Source organism: Daucus carota, chromosome 8 (genome assembly GCF_001625215.2).
Source record: "Daucus carota subsp. sativus chromosome 8, DH1 v3.0, whole genome shotgun sequence".
Classification (NCBI taxonomy): Eukaryota; Viridiplantae; Streptophyta; class Magnoliopsida; order Apiales; family Apiaceae; genus Daucus; species Daucus carota.
In genome coordinates, this window is record NC_030388.2 from 15,380,317 (window position 1) to 15,399,697 (window position 19,381).

General features: G+C 34.8%; 3 protein-coding genes across 5 annotated transcripts; all 3 read right to left on the reverse strand.

The window, feature by feature from the left end:
- Nucleotides 1–4,045: 4,045 nt before the first annotated feature.
- LOC108199886 (polyadenylate-binding protein RBP45) lies at nt 4,046–8,621 on the reverse strand. The gene is made up of 7 exons (XM_017367899.2): nt 8,264–8,621; nt 7,316–7,790; nt 5,198–5,253; nt 4,984–5,114; nt 4,809–4,905; nt 4,545–4,718; nt 4,046–4,365 (listed from the first exon to the last, which is right to left on the reverse strand). Exons 1-7 carry the CDS (start codon nt 8,531–8,533, stop codon nt 4,363–4,365), a joined length of 1,206 nt encoding a protein of 401 aa, XP_017223388.1. The 5' UTR covers nt 8,534–8,621; the 3' UTR covers nt 4,046–4,362.
- A 1,014-nt stretch (nt 8,622–9,635) lies between these two features.
- On the reverse strand, nt 9,636–13,008 carry LOC108197723 (cardiolipin synthase (CMP-forming), mitochondrial). 2 transcript variants are annotated; one of them, XM_064082384.1, is made up of 9 exons: nt 12,530–13,008; nt 12,015–12,081; nt 11,846–11,920; nt 11,688–11,739; nt 11,138–11,223; nt 10,974–11,048; nt 10,197–10,291; nt 10,017–10,117; nt 9,899–9,939 (listed from the first exon to the last, which is right to left on the reverse strand). In XM_064082384.1, the coding sequence occupies exons 1-8, from the start codon at nt 12,907–12,909 to the stop codon at nt 10,027–10,029; spliced, it is 921 nt and encodes a 306-aa protein (XP_063938454.1). In that variant the 5' UTR covers nt 12,910–13,008; the 3' UTR covers nt 9,899–9,939; nt 10,017–10,026. The 2 variants fall into 2 exon arrangements, with proteins under 2 accessions (XP_017220902.1, XP_063938454.1); XM_017365413.2 differs by having other exon boundaries at nt 9,636–10,117.
- Nucleotides 13,009–15,448: 2,440 nt separating this feature from the next.
- Nucleotides 15,449–17,826, reverse strand: LOC108197855 (uncharacterized). 2 transcript variants are annotated; one of them, XM_017365575.2, is made up of 5 exons: nt 17,694–17,826; nt 16,810–17,063; nt 16,502–16,713; nt 16,019–16,286; nt 15,449–15,913 (listed from the first exon to the last, which is right to left on the reverse strand). In XM_017365575.2, the coding sequence occupies exons 1-5, from the start codon at nt 17,776–17,778 to the stop codon at nt 15,611–15,613; spliced, it is 1,122 nt and encodes a 373-aa protein (XP_017221064.1). In that variant the 5' UTR covers nt 17,779–17,826; the 3' UTR covers nt 15,449–15,610. The 2 variants fall into 2 exon arrangements, with proteins under 2 accessions (XP_017221064.1, XP_017221065.1); XM_017365576.2 differs by lacking the exon at nt 17,694–17,826 and adding an exon at nt 17,537–17,671.
- Nucleotides 17,827–19,381: the final 1,555 nt, after the last annotated feature.

Here is a 19,381-nt window from a genome sequence, read left to right on the forward strand (position 1 = left end):
GAAGTGGCGCCAACTTGATATACATATATATTTGTATATATATATATAACAAAGTTGCGCTTCAATCACCACTTACTGTATTGCCTTTACTTAGAATAAATCTAAGTAAGTTGAGAGAAGGGGAGTGCATGAAGAAGAGGCGCAACATTTGACTTTTGGTCAAATGTTGCGCTTCAACATTCATTATACAGTGTCCTCCTGAGTTTGTACTTGGAGAAACCACCAGCCATCCAAAGTTGCGCCTGGATAGTGAATTGGAGGCGCAAACTTTGACCGAGTCAAAGTTTGCGCTCCAGGGGATATCCTCCATTGCCTTGTGGAGTGCTTCGACTTAGAGTTAAAACAATTCAAGGGAATTGTTAGCGCCAACTTTGACAAGTCAAAGGTTGCGCCTTTGACTTTGGTCAAAGGTTGCGCCTTTGACACAGTGGAGCACAGTAGACATATATATGACTTAGAGAATTCTACAAGTATTAAACTTGCGCCTCATATATGCATATATATATATATATGACTAATTGTGTTAATTTAATTACTTGAATATATATGTATTCAAGTAATTCACAATTAAAGAAATATATATATATATATATATATATATATATATATCACTGAATCCCTTGATGACTTCTTTTGATCTTTTAACTGACTTGATCAATGATTCGTTGATTGAATCCACTGAATACTTTCGTACGTCCTGACGTCCTGTGCACTGGTCTGGTTCACGAACGACTCGAACTGAAATAATTCTTTGAATCCTTTGCTTGATAATATACTTGATCAGTCATTCCGGGTTAGATGTTGCTTCGATAAATTTGATTATAAATAATCAAATTAAATATACTGGAATCTTCTGGTCTTTGATACTTGATCTTCAGGCAATCTTGATAGCAGAAACATATTGAACTTTATTCTTCACTGAGGCTTGAACATGTTAATGAACTTCTTCCAGTGGACGGATGCTCGTCTCAGATATCTTGATTGTCTTTGTCTGTTTGTATCGAATCTCCAACCTGTAGATTCCTGTATTATACTTACGTATTGTTTCCTGTCTTTGTTGTGTTGAGTTATCGTAATTACAGTTACGTTACATTATGCTTTACATAATATATAAAATATATATCTAGAAATTATTTAATTTGAAATAAATTTTCAAAATGTAGTGCAGTATTTCCCAACTTATAGAAATATTGATCCACATGTGAAACTATCCAATCTGATTTCAAAACGTCTACATACTTATACTCTTTCTTTATAAATTTTGAAAGGTTAATCAACTAATTAAATGTATTATAAAAATTTTATTATCAAGTATTTTGATTTGACACTAGCTACTTTTCATCCAAGAAAAAGAGATCTATGTCTGAATGACACTTGGAGATGGAAGTCTTCTTTCGTTTCTCCACGATGAAGTGAGACGCGGATTCTAAGCTTATTACCTCATATCGGGAATTATGAGCTTATTACCCCATATCGGAACAAGTTGATAAGATCCCTTTGTGTGGTGGTATGGGAATGGAAAGAGGAAAGAGAGGAATAGGATTTTCTCTCGTTTTTGACATAAGGGGCGCCCAGGAGGCTCACACCACACGCTATTTGCTTAATGTTAGCTATACATGTTTGTTTATGAAACATTAAGAGTTATAATTTGTGGTGGTGTGACTTTTGTACAAGTAGTTCTTATTTGTTATATGAGAATAGTTAAACTATTCACGTGTTAAGGTAATAAAAAAGTGTGGAAAAGATTTTGCATATTAGTTTATATTTAGGAAACATTGTATATCATTTATTTTTGATAAATCTTGTATGCCTTTTATATGAATCTTTTAAGTTTGTGGTGTAATTAAGGTGGATCTTTTGCGGACTTTGACGAAATAACTAAACATTTTATTATATTATTTTTTTTGAAACAACAATTTATAATATTTAGGTATCAAGAAATGTTTTTCACATTACTATTGTACCAATAACTTCAACTTATTACTATTTTTAGTACTAGTGATATTTTTACAATATTGAATTTTCTGCAAGGAGAGTGACTCCGATTACAAACAAATTATTCAATTGTTCAAATAAGATAAATATTTTATTTTAAACAAACTTTCGCAATATAATGTTTAAAGTTGCAAATTTAATGGCCCTGGTTACAAAAATAAATGATTCAATGATAATAAATAATATATAAAATATATATCTAGAAAATATTTAATTTGAAATAAATTTTCAAAATGTAGTGCAGTATTTCCTAACTAATAAAATATTGATCCACACATAGTTGTGAAACTATCCAATCTCATTTCGAAATGTCTAAATACTTCTATTCTTTATTTATAAATTTTGAAAGGTGAATTAACTAATTAAACTTATTATAAAAATTTCACTATCGAGTATTTTGATTTGACACTACTTTGCATCCAAGAAAAAAGGATCTATGTCCGACTGACATTTGGAGATGGAAGTCTTCTTTCATTTCTCCACGATGAAGTGAGACACAGATTATGAGCTTATTACCCATATCGGAACAAGTTGATAGCATCCCTTTTTTATATCCTCATCCCCTTGTGTGGCGATATGGAAAGGAAAGAGGAAAGAGAGGGATAGGATTTCTCTCACTTTTGGCATAAGGGGCGCTCAGGAGGCTCACACGACGGGCTATTTGCTCAATGATAGAGCGCCCTGATATTACTTGTTTTGTCTGAGCAGTGAGGGCTCTCAGTTACATGAATAGTTCTATGTACTCATCAGCGTCGGAGAATCCCACATGCTCCACCGCATATGCGGGTCCCGTCAATTCATTTAAGTTCCATTCTTGCGAATTTACTCCCCAAGCGGGATACTTAATCCGTTAACTACAACAGCGCATAGGTTGATATGCATAGAGTCTTGTATCCATCGCTTACGGCTAGGATTACTATGGTATCTAACCCATTCACTACCCTAGCTTTCACCTCTCAGTGTTAGTGTCAACCAAGCAAGTGTTTTCGCTATATTTTCCGATCACAACGCATTTCACCGATCAAGCGGAAATTCCCTATACCAGTCCAGGGTTGAGCCTCGAGACTTGATGACGGACTTAAAAAACCATCCAAAAATGCTTTACATCTAGTAATTCTCGATAACACTTTCATCCTCAATATTACGGCGACTGCTGGCATAGCGTTAGCCGATGCTTATTTCCCAAATAATGTTGTTGCTTCTTTTTCGCCCATTATAGAAATTTCCTCACTGTTGCCCCATAGAAATTTGGATCGTGTCTCAGTCCCAGCATAGTTGATTATCCATTCGGAGCTACTGATCATCACGTTAGGAATCTATTACCTTACAAACTAGCTCAAACTAGCTAATCAGACGTGAATCCCTCCGACTACGGGGGATTATTGACGGTCATTTCCAATTATTGTTCCATTCTTATGCATTATTTGCCCGACTGTCACATCTAACATATTTGAATCCAATTTAAGTTTATTATTTAATTCACAAAAATAAGAAAAGAAAATCCCTTTTTATGCATTATATACCCGACCACCACATGAATCCAATCTAAGTTTATTATTTAATTCATAGAAATAAGAAGAAAAAAAAACAATTCACCTGCCTTGATGTGAATCCAATCTAAATTTATCATTTAATTCATAAAAATAAGAAAACAATTAAAAGTGAACTTTCACAATAAAAGTCAATTGTCTACCGACAAGTTATAGAACATGTATATACTCAATATTGAAAGAAATATATATTCATCTTTTCCAACAAATAATCTTACTTTCTAATAAAAATCTCAATTCTTTGGAAAAAGAAAAGAGAAATTTTGCCTCAGTTTGTTACACCTCTCACAGCCACGTTAAAGAACAAAATACCCCTAAAACCTGTTATATCCTGCACATTGGTACATTTGATTCTCAAATTGTGTACACGTAAAAATATTTGAACAAGTAATGTAAAATTTTAGATATTTCACAGATGAAAGATTATATTTTAAAGAGTATCCAAACTTTAATAATACGCACACTTGCTAGCTACTTCATATACTTAATACACATTCCCCTATTCGAAATAACAATCTTAGTCATAACAATTAAAAGTATAATGTCAAGATCACAGGTCCCTCATCAATTCCCCTATCCTCTTACCTGATAGAAAAGGGAATGGGGGAACCATCTGTGAGTGAAGTAAAACAAGCAACTTAAGTAATACATAAGAAAAAGTTTGGTATCATCCCACTAAAGAACAGAAATAAACACCGGTTTTCAAATTGTAGAACAAATAAAGTAGCTGTGAATGCACTTCTTGCTACGAATATCTGCACACCCCAATTTGAACAATCCTCGCACTATATTCTTGCATTGTCATTGACCCGGCAAATCACTGAAAAAACCACAGGCATTTAGCTTTACTAGAAAAATCCTAGTGTCTTCTAATTTCTAATGCAAGGCATAACAAAACAGGGGTGTGCAAAAGCATTTGAACAAGGACCTTTTTTTCAGAGTCAAACTGTGATAGCAATAAAAGCTCATTAAACATAACATAGAAAGAAATTATCCTACCTGAGGTTGCTGCGGCTGCTGCTGGTTTTGGGGGTAGTTCCCATAGCCAGGGTAGCCACCATAATAAAGACTAGGAGCTTGGGCGGGTGGGGCATACCCATAAGTTTCGTAACCCTGTCCATAACCATAATACCCACCACTACCACCATTTCCCTGGTTGGTATCTACCTGAGGCTGAATGATGTGACATAGGATCAATCCCACACGTGTCAGCTACTAAGAAATTCTTAAACTGACCATGATTAGAGTTTTAGATGTATAAACCTGTCTGTTTGAAGGAGTACGGCCCCAGGAAAGCCTAACACTCTGTCCACCCAACTGACTTCCATTCAATCTATTCAATGCTTCCTCAGCACAAGACCTGCAACAGCAGAAACATTCTTATCATATTTGAATGTCAATTGGAAATTGAAACAAATGCTCTGCAACTAAAATGTACCTGTCAGCATACTGAACAAATCCACATCGTTTGCCTACAGGAATCTTCACATGAACCACTTGCCCGCAGGTGCTGAACACTTCTGTGAGATATTCCTCTGACACACTAGAATCTAAACCACCAACAAAAATCTGCAGCAAGTGTTATTAACTTATGATCACATGTAAGCAAAGGAATAATATTATTAGTTCAAACTCGAGGCATATATACTAACAGTGGTGTTAGTTGGATCATCCTCACTTTGTGCTCCTTGATTATTTTGATATGTGGCTGCAAATAGACGGTGCAAAAAAGTAGTTAGTGAATTATAAATTTGAGTACAAATTATCTATATGTGCACACGACAAAGATCTAGAAATTCAGATATTAGTTCTTGAGATATTCCAGAAGCAGCAATGATCACAAACAACATGGGTACCTTAATGGTGATTTACATATAAAGTTTCAAGAAAAACAAGGAAAAACAATTTCATTAATTTTGAACTCTCTACACTAGCAGCATTGTGGTTTCAAGAGATAGGGTTCCAGTAGCAATCAATTAACAAAACACAAATCAAAACAACTCACACATGCATATATATGTCAAATAAAAAGCCACGACCTAAAGAAAAGGTTGCCGACACAAAAAAGATACTATCAAAGCAACAGAGAACTTTAGCATATCACCCTTCATTAATGAACAGACACTAATGTCTCCTTGCAATAAAGTATTATTTCTAAACAATCTTTTATCAAATTGTCAATAAAAAAAGCTGGAGGAAGATTTGACTTCTGTGTATGACAACAGTGATCCCATTTGTGATGAAAGAAAGCTCAAATATTCGTCTTGCTTATCAGCAGTTAACTGAGCAAGCATCTATGATTTTGTTCTTCTCCAATTTAATTCAAAAACAAGGAAGCCAAACAACTAAACACGAATTCTTTTTATACAATAACAAGTATAGAAGTAAACATCGTACCAACACCAATCACAAGACAACAGATCCTATGGAATTGTAAATATTCTACAACTACACATAAAAGTTCAACAAACGAAATACATGTTCATAACAGAGGAATTCAAAATAAAACATTATGCTGTATCAAATCCTAATATATCTACAAAGATGACTCAAAACAAACTAGAATTCTGATATAAATGGTATAACTTTACCAAAATAATATTTTTCATATGTAACCTGACATTGATAAGAGGTTTGACAGGAACATGTCAGGAATAGCAAAAAATAATAGTAATAGGCAACTAGCTAGTAGTGGTGTCAAAGAACACTATAGACCAGTAAGGCATTAGGGTCTTTTCAGAGTTGGCTACATACCTCAGCCTATAAATACCAAGTCAGTTGATATATTTCAGTATGATTGGAATATATGAAAATGGGACTTAGTTCCATAAGAACTCTCTCACTCTATCTTTCTCTAAAACAATGTCTTTCAAACAAGTTTGTAACTGAATTCTGTTTTTTCTTTACCTTTCTGATTTTTTTTTTCTCTGTTTCTGCATCTAAACACCTCAATCTCTCTCCAAACTCACTGTTTCTGCCCTGAATCAACCTTCTAAACTCACAAAACCAGAAACACTAAAAGGTCGGTTCCTGATAGATCCCATAAATTTAAGCATGTTAACCACTGGAAAAAAAAATAATACAAGTGAGTCAAGCTTTTTGATGACTGAAGTATTTGAACACAGCATGCTAAATCAAGCAGCTGAGTTGACAGTAGGTATAACAGTAACTAGAGAATAGGTTCAACTGAGACAGTATTTAACAGGGAATGTGGTCTTCTATTGACAGACTAAGCATGAACACAGGCTAGGATAAGTAACGTAATAATACATTGACAAATAACAAACTTCAAAATGGACTAGAAAGAATCTATGTTTGTAGGATACCTAACGCCAAAGAAGCTGAAATAAAGGGCAAGGGATAATAATGACATTAAATTGCACACTGACCTAGGCAAGGCCAGGCACTTAGGGGATAACCAATTCAGCTGTGATCAGAGCCAGGCCTCTATAAGATAGAGCCTCTTGAAGCCCTGCTTCGAGATAATGCAATTCTAGAAGGTTTAGAAAGTTAGTGATATTTGAAGAGAACTAAAGCTCAAGTCATTATTAGATGCTTTAAAGAATTACTAAAAAAGGTGGATTCATCACAGTGTTTAGTATTTCGAAACCAGAGGACTGGCCATTTGCCCTTAAAATAGATCTATGAAGCAACTAGGAGCAACAGAACAAATATCAAAGCTGAAAATCAGCTAGCAAGAAACAATTGTATGAATGTACCACAGACATGTATATCGTAAATGAACATTGGCATATGTCACTGAATTGTACCTTTTGGGTATTGTGGAGCATCCACGCTCTTCTTGTTAGAAGCCGGGCCAATACGCATGGGCCTACTTGAACACATACTACCATTCATCTCGGTCATTGCTCGTAATTGTTCGCTTTCATCCCCAAACTTGACAAACCCATAACCTTTTGAGCGTGATGTCTCCCTATCAGTTACAACCTTGGCACCCTTAACTGATGGATAATGTACCCTAAAGGTCTCTTGAAGAGTGTAGTCTGAAACATCAGCAGCCAAATCTCCAACAAATATGGTATAGGCAACACCGTCATCAGCACGCTTCTCCCCGGCCCCAAGAGATGCCCAGTTTAGCCTAAAATTTTGCTGAACATTTGGCATCAGTGTGCCGTTATATGTTTGTAAATTCCTCTCAGCAGCATCACGACTCACGAATTCAATGAAGCCATAGCCATCTGACTGATTAGTTGACTTATTACGGATAACTTTTGCAGAAACAACCTGCACAGAGTGATATATTGCTGGGTTAATAAAACAATTTACCCTGAACTATAGACGAAGACAATCCCATAGAAGAAGATAAAAATGTAAACTTTCCAATTACAAATAATATTGTGAATACAAGCAGAATCTTAAGATTTAAGTAACATTCTCTTCACAATTAATGCACTACAATTCTAAGCCCTATGCCGCAATTCAAAATTCAGACATACATTACCTTATTTTCCACATAGAAATGTGAAAATCCAACAAGCATTAAAAAAATATATCTCCTTACAATCCAACTAATGAGGCTAATTTCTGATCCTCATTACCTTGCCTCTAATACATATTCTGTACGGACAAACTAGTTTCATAAACCTAGCAGCCTAGGAGCGAAGGAGGGAGAGGGGAAGAGGGGGAGAGAGAGAGGGAGGGAGGGAGGGAGGGAGAGAGAGAGAGAGCGAGGGAGAGAGAGAGAGAGAGGTATAGACCTCGCCAGAGTGAGCAAAACAGCTCAGGAGATAATTCTCATCCATAAAATACTGAAGATCCCCAATCCAAAGCGTACGTATCTCATTCCCACCAGCTGGCTGCTGCTGAGGAGGAGGAACGGCTGCCTGAGGAGGAACGGCTGCCTGAGGATAATACATCGCCGGCGGGGGAGGCTGCTGGTACTGCGGGGGCTGCTGATAAAGAGATTGCTGCTGTTGTTGCTGTTGAAGGTACCATTGTTGCTGTTGTTGGTATTGAGCTGGATCCATTGCACTTGCTGCCCCTTCTTCGCCTTTCTACAAACCCTAGGAGAGAGAGACAGCCCGATAGAGAGAGAGAGAGAGAGATAACGTCTGGATATTCAAGTTTTTGTGCGTTTATATATTTTGCGTGAGTGTTATTTTTCTCGATAATTATTTATTTATTTATTTATTTTTGTAAGGATATTTATTTATTTATTAGTAGCAACAAAATTCTTAATTTTTTGAATAAAATTGATTAATATTCGAGCTCGATGCAAAATCTTGTATCGTTAAGATGATATTGATATTGATTTATCTAAATTTAATTTAATATTATCTTAGTATTTTTTATTTTACAACTGGGTAGTTTATGATCCACTATCATTTTTATTTCAATTATTCAAATAATTATCATTTAGTCTAAATAAATATAATATTTTAAACATATAATTAATTAAAACTTATAATTATATATATGTACATATACTTTATTAAAAATATATGAAGATAATATGCATTATCACGGTAAATAAATCATAAGTAAGATATTAGAATTATATAAATGATGACTAACTTATAAACGAAATGGGTTATAAATCTAAGTTTATATATGAGTTTAAATTAAATATGAGTCATGGATCATATTCGATATTAAGATAGGATCATATTATGAAAAATAACAAGAGACGTGATCTGAGCGAGTACATGAGTGCACATATCAGCGGTCATATTTTATTCGGATTTAATTTTTTACTAGATTTACTCGTTTTCAAAATAAATATGAGACATGTATCATATTCTCAAGTGAGATAAAGATAGTCCAGAATGATTTGCAGCCCTATATTGAACTATATTTTGGTTTAGTTCTTAATGATCAATAAAGGATCTGGTTCTTCCAGTGTAGGAAAATAATGTCATGTGTTATCCACTTATGCCAGTTCAGGAATTCTTGGCCAGAGTGAATGAAATTAGGAAAAAGTTTCTAATTTGCGTTGATCGGAACTAGGCAGCATAATGAATAAGGAAAGCATGTGATTAAATTATATAGAGACTTGGCATAATATCATAGCTTGTATTTAATTGGGACATGGCGGAAGGAATTAATTGTATGGTAACTAGGCACCGAATAAATTCTTGATATTTTAAATAGTGAATTCGTATTATAACTGTGTCTGGTCCAAGTTCCAACTGGTGGAAATGTTTCACAAGGCTATGTTCCTGAGATCAACACTTTGATACTCTGCCAGAATCCTCAACATTTTGATACTCTTCATACAGTGTTCAACACTTGGCCAATTAATTGCAGCTTTGCTTGTACAGTAAAATTTCCTAAATATAACATGCAACAGGCACTTTTAAACTACACTAAAACTTCTTTCTAGCAACTAAACAACCATTCTGCTTCTTTCATCCCTGCTGGAAACTGAGCACGTCAATTGAAAATCATTCCCAGCCCCATCTTAGAGGAACCATATCATCAGCAACAGCCCACCACACAACAAACATCATACAATTTGAAGTTAAAGTCCCTTCCTCAACATAGGTTTTCTACGTAAATGTTGAGCACCATATGCCGCGGTGGAGGCTACAGTTGTTGAAGCCACTAACCAACTGCACCAATATAAGTTAAGATTTAATATTTGCTACTAAAATTGAACTATAAAGCATTAACTGGATTTGTATAGCCCACCTTAAGTATGTGATGTATGACTCTGTATCTGGGGTTCCTAAATCAGGTTGAAGAAGAGCTGCAGTCACTAAGAGAAGTTGAAAGACTGTATTTACCTGTAACCGATTGCAATAATACCAAAAAAAATATGATATGTCGATTAAATAAAAGCTCACATCAAAACTACATGACAATCTTCACCACACGAACAATTTAAATATTATGTTGAGATATAGTTACTGACTTGCTGTAAACAAGCCTTAAGATTGTGTAAATCTAATTGATAAGCCTTGACAAAAAGAAGGGGGAAATGGAAATAATTGGACTGCTGAGGTTAACTGTCAAAGTAAATTTTTAATCACCTACAAGTTCAAGAAACCGCAATTCCTACAAATGGTACCGACAAAAATGTAACTTCAACTTTTATATCAAATTAGTATTAATGTTTTTTTTTAAAAAGTAATGGTTCCTTCCCACATCCTTAAAATGTTTTAACTGCATCTTCTTCACCTGCTTCACTGCTTCACATTTGCAAATAACAAAGAATGTGGGTATCCACAATATTCTATCCTATTTTTTGCTTGAAAATATACAAAGAAACAGAATAGGCTATTTAAGGTACTTATTAAATTAAAATAATTTAAGCCTTTTATATTGAGGGATCAAAATAGTGTTTTGCATGTGTTTATGCTGCTTGCAGACTGCACACTTTCACAAAATGTGCATCCAAGCCAAAGAATTCTAGAACTACAACTGCACAACTGCATTACCAAATAATTAGCCTAACGGCATAATCACCTTGCTAAGAAAGAGAGGCTCCACTTTCTGGGCTTGAATCCCATCAAGATTGAAGAAGTCAGACCAACTTTTCCACTGTTGGATAATAGATACAGTTAGATATGTAGTGTAATGCAAATCTAGATTCTCGCAGTAGGATACTTCAATTCAAGTGAGCAACTTACATTCCAATTCAAGCTGCTAGCTCTGTTATAGATTGCACCACCAACAAGAGCTACATCCCTCAGCACTATGATCCCAACAAGTCCAGCTTTACAATTAAAATCAATATTAGATCTACTTAGGCTTGTGATGATTCTTATACTGACCAGGGCAACATTATATCTCCTCCATAAACCATAAAAAATAAAGATATATGCAAATCAATTCCTAATTTATTATCTCTGCAGTAACTAAACTAACATTATGGTGTTCCAAGCAGAACTGAATATACATAATTGTTAAATATTTTAAACACTAAGAACTAATCCACACATAGGTAATGGACCAACAAAAATAAATAAATAAATAATCCATATGCACCCAGCCCTCCTTGTACATCAATAGCTTAAAATGTACTTGTCAGACTTATTAGCGGCTCATATTATTATTACGACCTCAAACCATATTGATATGGTGAATAGGATTGGAGAAAAACACATTAAGGGATAAGTACTTATACGCTCCCCAAAAACAAATCTAGTTTTAGGAAGAAAGATGTCAAATTTTACTTACAGTTCAGAAGGCCCTTGTCAACCATAGCCAATGCGACGGATCCGATTAGAACCTGTATATAATATAGTTGATATATTCTGATTCCAGCAAGCGCTATATCATAATGAAGAGTAGCATCAACAAACATGATTAAGGAAAAAAACTACTCATAATAATACCTTGTCAGCAAGAGGATCCAGGTATGATCCAATTACAGAATTGATTCCCATCTTTCTCGCTACATACCCGTCTAGCTACATAAAAAATAAGTCCAGGTTACTATTGAAGCTAAAGTTTACACCGTTTTAGCAATCTTTGTATTACAGCAAAAGTATAGAAGAGGTTCACCCAGTCTGTTGCACCAGAGACAGCTAGACAACCAAATGCAGGAAGATACATCTCTTGCAAAATCATCCTGCATTTGAAGTTGTTAAAAAAAAAAATACTAATATCCCATATTACTAATTTTAAATTTTTTTCATTCAAATTTATGAATGTTCTACCATTTCAAGGCACTACTAGGACATTACACTGTTCGAGCATTGTCTTGTGCTACATTCCTTGGTTATTTTACTTTAGATATCATTTAGCTACACTTTTAGACTTGCTCTATTGTTGCCAATATTTTCCGATGTCTTAAATGTATAAGCGACATTGTTCATTTTTAAGTGCACTCAACTTCCCCAAACAAAATATGGCAGGACTAAACTACATTTCCTTCCGACGTCCATTAAACTATAATGTTCGGAATTGCCAAACTTATAATAACGAAATCAACATATCAATACTTATAACAATTATAACAAAATCATCCCCAGAAACTGAAGTACAGCGAATAAATTACTAGAGAATCGAGGGCATACCATCCAATAACAGGGCCGGAGATCAACCTGCTCATCGAAATCAAATTGGGCAGGTTCAGAAACCCATCCACACCTCCACGTCCACCACCCTTCCCAACCGGGTCCCCACCACCCACATTCTCTTCACCCGACCCGACCCGCCTCACCCCAAAATTAACCCGCGAAAAAATCGGAAAGACAAGAGCCTGAAAACTCGGCAGGAAGACAACATCGGACTGAAAGAAAAACGGCGTAGCAGAGTGGGAAGGATGTAGAGGAGAGAGAGTGGGAGAGAATGGGTTGGTTTTAGAGAGAGAAAGAGTGGGGTTGAGAAAAGAGGAGATGGGTTTGTGAGATTTGGAGAGATGGGTTAGTTTTGTTAGTGATCTGAAGATGCCCATTGCATCAATGGTGTTCAACAAGCATTGTAGTAAATGTCAAGGGGTTTTGGAGACGAGGGTTTGGGGTACCACACGTGCTGCCTTGTGAGCAAGCACAGCAATATAGGAAATATTATTTTCTTCTTTTTAAACTTAAAAACCAAAATAATAATAATAATTTTTTTGTTACATGTTAAATACCTTTAACTTCTTAAAATGGTGACGTAATTGGACAGACTCATTTGTAAATAAAATTTGAACTCGGCTCGTTTAGATGAGATCGATTATATTTGTTTATTAAAAAGATTTGGTCTTTTTTGAGAGAACAAAAATAAGTGATCGCTAATTATTATTGTTTGCATATGTTTCGGACAATATTCATAGTAAGTTGAAATAATTCAACTTCTCATGATGTTAAAGAGTTGCAAATTTGAAAAACACACGAGCTCCTTCACCAAAATTTCACAATTTGATTGACATGTAACGTATCTCCTACTATCCGCTAATCCGCTATGTATATGTCAATTGCTAGTTAAATCTGAAAAAATCAGAGATAAGGTTTGTTATAACAAATAGATTTAAAAAATACAAACTCATTAAAGAGTTGTATAAGATAAGGCAGAATAATAACACTTTTAAAGAGTAACTCAAATGAATTCTTTGTAGGTAGAGGTGGATTGTATGAACATTTTGCCCACTGTTTAAAAACACCATAGCAGAGGTTACAAAATTCACTTTTAAAGAGTAACTCAAATGAAATCCTTATGGGAAGAGGTGGATTGTATGAACATTTTGCCCACTATTTAAAAACACCATAGTAGAGCTTACAAAATTCACTTTTAAAGAGTAACTCAAATGAAATTCTTATGGGAAGAGGTGGATTGTATGAACATTTTGCCCATTATTTAAAAACACCATAGAAGAGGTTACAAAGTTTCTGACAGCTATGAATTGCTCAAAGTAAAATCAAGACTATTCCAGTTTGTCAATGGGGCAATGAAATTTATAACCCTCAACGAAATCAATTTTTAATGATGACATATCTCCCCAACATTGAACTTGTTTGCTCTATGCTTATGCAAGAAGAAGCTCAACGAAAAATGTTACACCCAGATAAACTGGATAATAATCTTATGGCCATGTACCATAAAACCAACATGCCTCAACAATTATCTGAAAGATCTGTTGTTTGCTTCGTGTGTGGTGTCAAAGCCCACACCAGTGAAATGTTGGACAGTCATCGATCCCCCCTCCTAGCATCCGAAACACCCAAAGTCACAAAATACCCTGAACACCGATTTTACGGATCACGACTAGTTGGAGTAAAAATGATATAATAATTATTTATGGCGAATTCAACACAACTCAACTCTGTTTGAACTCGACTCGAATTGTTTGTGAGCAAACTCATTCGGCTCGTGTATTAACGAGATGATATTCAACAGCGCCTTTCGTTCGGTTGGAAAAATCGGATCGACACGACAACTACTCTACTATCAACTTTATTCCGAACTATCATATGAATAGGTATGTCGACAACTTTTATCAATAGGTATTCTTTAGATAATCTTTGTCAAACGATCTGGATTGTACATTTGTAGATCAACCTCGAGAGAAAGGCTTGAGTTGTCTTAGCATGATGTTAATGCAACTATTTTGAGGTATCTGTAGTTCGGGTTGCACTCCACACAGAACACCTTAAAAAAAGAACAACACAAAACACTATCATAACACTTCATTTTTCATAAAAAATGATTTGTTAAGGTTATAATTACATAGTTAAGTAGTAATTAAACTTGTTATATGAATTCTAACATCCAAACTCATCCAGTTTATTAATATGAAATATTATGGAATCCAGATTAGAATCAAAAATAGAATCTAGAATAGAATCATATAGATATATCTTTTGCACGATTATTTTACATAGAATCATGTTATTTTTAATTTATATTTATTGTTAAACATGGTGGATACTCTTTTTATTCATAATAAAACGTTAATCACTTTAAAATTTGAATTTAATTCAAGTATTTAATGAGATTCTACATTTGATTCTAAAGTGTTCTGTGTTGTTCTTTTTTTAAGAGTGTTCTGTTTTGAGCAATGACCTCTGTAGTTCATCCATTCCAAAGACTCAACTTGCTGTGGCTTTTGTCATACATCCTCTATTTTGAACTGCAATCTTTTACTATGATGATATCTGTTGCATATTTGGCATTTTGCGAGTCATCCAACTAGGCGCCAAATGTACTCAAACGTAAACATTCAATTCATAAGTCCATATATTTCTTGACTTACTTGTTAATGGCTGTGAAAACCTGCTTCTGTTTGTTATCTGCAAGAGTTCAAGTGAGATACTGGGATTTATAGCTCCAAGTAAAGTTAAGCTAATGCTTTTTCGTTATAGTTATAGCAAGTTTTTTAGCGTTAGATGCAAATTTACCATGATGAACCAATATATCTGGCAAGATTAGCCGAAGTAATTCACAGGAGAACAAGATCGACAAGAGTAGCGATTTAGAAGCTCTATCTACCAGTAATATTGGTACACGAAACAACGACACAAAAAATTGCATTACAAAACTCTACCATCATTTATTGTCTCTCAGACTCATCTGAAAGTAAGTCGGGATCCTTCTATAATACATCAACAATCAGAAACTAAAACAAAACATAATAGTAAAAAACAAGATTTAACAAATGGTGTCAAACAAGAGCTCTATGCAGTAGTATCAGTTGATCCAACTATCAGTTCCGTTATGATAGCATCAGCATAGTTTCTTTTGAACACAAAAAAATGTCCTTCATTAGCAACTTCATGGTATCTAATCCAGGGAAGCTTTTGTGAGACGTGACGGTTAAGTTGATATGGAACAATCTTATCTTCAAATCCTTGCCAAATGCTAACTGAGCCTTGGTTGTTAGGGAAAGGATTTGTAACCTCTGTGGGATCAAACTCCCACTTTCCAAAACTATTCATCATGTCGAGAACAACAGACACATACTCACCTTGTTGTCGTTTCTGGACAATACAATTAACATCAGAATCAGCACAATGGAGCATCAAGCTCTCTTACCAGCAGTGAAGTGAAATTTCAAATTTCATGTATGTTTCCTAGTTATTTACCTGATTAGTACCTAGAGCATTTAACAGAGTACTCATCATCTCCAAATCTGATTTGCTAAAAGCTGCAACGTTATAGTCCAGAACAGAGAACGAAGGAAACCATTTTTGCGTCATCCACCAGTTTAAGAGCCAGGGGGTGTAATGTGCAACACTGTATGTCCACTTGTCTTGCAAAAGTTGAGTACTGAAGGCTTCTCTAGACACGCTAGTAGGAACACTAGGCCACCAGTAGTTGGCAACGGGGACTACCAGTGAAGCTCCCGACAACCTAATAAAAATGATTTTTAAAAATAATATTGACATATAAGAATACTAAACGTATCAAGTCCCCAACTACTATATTCAGGTTATTAGAAGCTAATCTGAGAGCACTTGAGTTTAAACCCTCCAACCTCGAATATTTTCAAAATTTAATTTGGATGCTAAACTAAACTCAAAATATAAAAAGCTAAATCAAAGTTCATGTGAAAGAATGTGTTTTGCCTTTGTGGTATGTATTTCAGGCAACTCCAAGCAGTGTATCCTCCCATGGATATTCCAACCACATAAAACTTAGTACCGAGTTGCAACTCATCTGCCAGTTCTTGTAAATCATATGCCTCACTCTTTACTGTGCGCTTTGGATTTGCATCACTCTCTCCGTAACCTGATCTGTCATATGTCAAAAGATATATCTGGAGCTTATCTATAATTTCCTGAATATAATCACAGGGGAGAAAAAATATTAGTATAGGCTAATCAGAGGCTCCAGAAAATTGGTTGCGGAATTAAGCCACTTCTGCAGTACATACTTGAGAAATAGGTAATTCGAAGTTTTTGTTTCCACCAAAGCCATGAACCATAATGACTTTGTGCTTAGCAATTTCTCTGGGAACACCAGCCTCTTTGTAAGATAAGTGTCGGCCATCAGAGAGTCTTACTCTCGGTGAAGTAACAGGAGGACCACCTGGGCTTCCAACAGCTTTGGGAGGTGGTGGGATAAGTGCTATATATAGCCAACCTAGAAGGCACACAGCTACTGATGCTAATAGCTTTACCTTCATAACTACCAAAAATGAGTAAAAATATGTTAGTCATAGGCATGTCCAAACCAACAATATCACGGATGGTTTATACGAATATTATGTGTTCTGTTGGAACATATTATATGATCCTGCTCAGGGGCGGATCTAGGAAGAGGCATGAGGGACATGTGTCCACCCATGAATTGTTTTTTACATTTTCTCAACATTTTAAATTTTGCAAAATTATAGAAGAGTCTCACAAAATTTAAAAATATATAGGTGTTTTCCGAAAATTTGTTTGGTGCTCTCCAAAATTTCAATCCTCTCCCTGATTCTCCTCGAGTTATTAAGAGAACTAGTTACTTAACAAGCGACCACACCGGCTCAAATATGGACCTCAAGGTGCTCTAATCTAAAACTACACTCCTAGAAACAAGTACAGAGTCCTAACACCGGATGATCTGCTAAAGTGAGTACTGCAACTACAAGAACAAATATTTTACCAAGGAACTACCTGCATAGTGATCTACCAAAACAAGAAATCATTTCAGCAGAAAAAAAAGAAGTAAAACTAATATCTTCATGCAAATTCCAAAACCATATGGAAATAAAGACATGAAAATGATAGAAACATGAACTGATGAAGTAGATAAATGAAAAAGCAAACATACTAGAAGTAATTTTCAAAAATCTTGAAGTGGCTTGGTGATGCTCAAGTGAGTGGCTTAGAACACATACTACTATACATATTTGCATCTACTTAAAATAATTATTGGCCCTTACCAGAGAAGTAAGAACCCCCATTCAAAGCTCATGCCACCTACCTAAAATAACTCAATACAATTTTTACAAATAATGTATATGAATAATTATGCTTAACAAATAATATAATGGTAATAAACTTAATTATATAAATGTAAGCGTAATTAATTTATACTTCCTCTGTCTCGTTCATTTCCATTATGGAATCTATTTTGGCATGTCACTCCATTTCTATACATTTCAAAAATAATAATTTTTAAAAATATAAAATATTATTAAATCCACTATTTTTTTTCCACTATCTACTTTATAATAATACAAAACACTATTACACCCATTATTTTTATTTACTATCTCAAATTTTTTATTAAATATAAATTAGTTCTATCACTTTATCCAATTTTTTTTCTAAATTTAGAACTTATTTTTATATATTTTTTAATTCTCGTGTCGATACCCATATATAATTGGGTGGTATACATTAATTTCACAACTTCAATGGCTACGTAAGGAGTCAACGGTTCTGGTTGCCGCCTAAACTGAATCACTGCCTGCTCAAATTGGTTGTTTTCGAGTCACTTTTTTCAACATTTTCGTTATAGTCTAAATAATTGGGTTGACAAATTTATCATCCGTTTAATCATTACAAGATATTTTGTGGATCCAATTTTTAATTCAATTAATTATAATATTTTATTTTAAATTCACATAATAGACTTAATAATTTAAATATTATCCTGATTAATCATTTTAATTATTTTCTGATTATACTATTTTTTTTTGACAAAATGCAAATTCATTCCATTAAATTAAAACAAGTCTAGTCAGGACAAATTCCCAACTGACAATACAATCAGGTTGATAAACAATAAAACGAGCTAAATAAATAGCCGTATTGTTTCCAGACTGCTTAACACACTGAATCCAAGGATTCTTGAAACTGAAAATGAATACAAAGGCTTCTCGAGTAATCCAGCCTACATCAATCCCGAAAATGATAGCTTCACAATTGACCTTCACAATAGTTCCATGGCTGTTGCGGTGTTCAGGCGACTCAGTTGTAAAAACTAAGCAATGAGGAACAAGAGTCCTCGAATAATGAACAACTATAATCTGTGAAAGGTGAGCATATGCGATTGCCACCGTTCCAAGCATACCCCAGCTATCTACATGCCGAGTGCCGGCTATAGACATGCCAAAAGTATTAATGATACGATAAGCCAGATGTCCCAAAACTCCATCCCAATCATTCTCATCGATAACAAAGAAACACATAACAACCACAACTATAACAACTCAGAACCACCCCAAAATTGGGTACTAAATCAACACACGCCAAAAAGCGAGACGGGAAAACACAATCGGACCTTTGATTTCAAAAGATCTGATTTATTCAGAAAACAATCAAGCCCAAGCTCAAATCCGAAACAGATCCGAGAATAAAACTCGATTGGAATCTTCGAGGTTTAAACAACGCTCGATTTTATTGAAAAACAAAAAACTGGTAAATAGTGGAGAAGATGGGAGAGCGAAAAGGATTTGGTGGATGAAGAGGATGAAGGTGAAGAATGAAAAAGTGACGATTAATTTTGGGAGT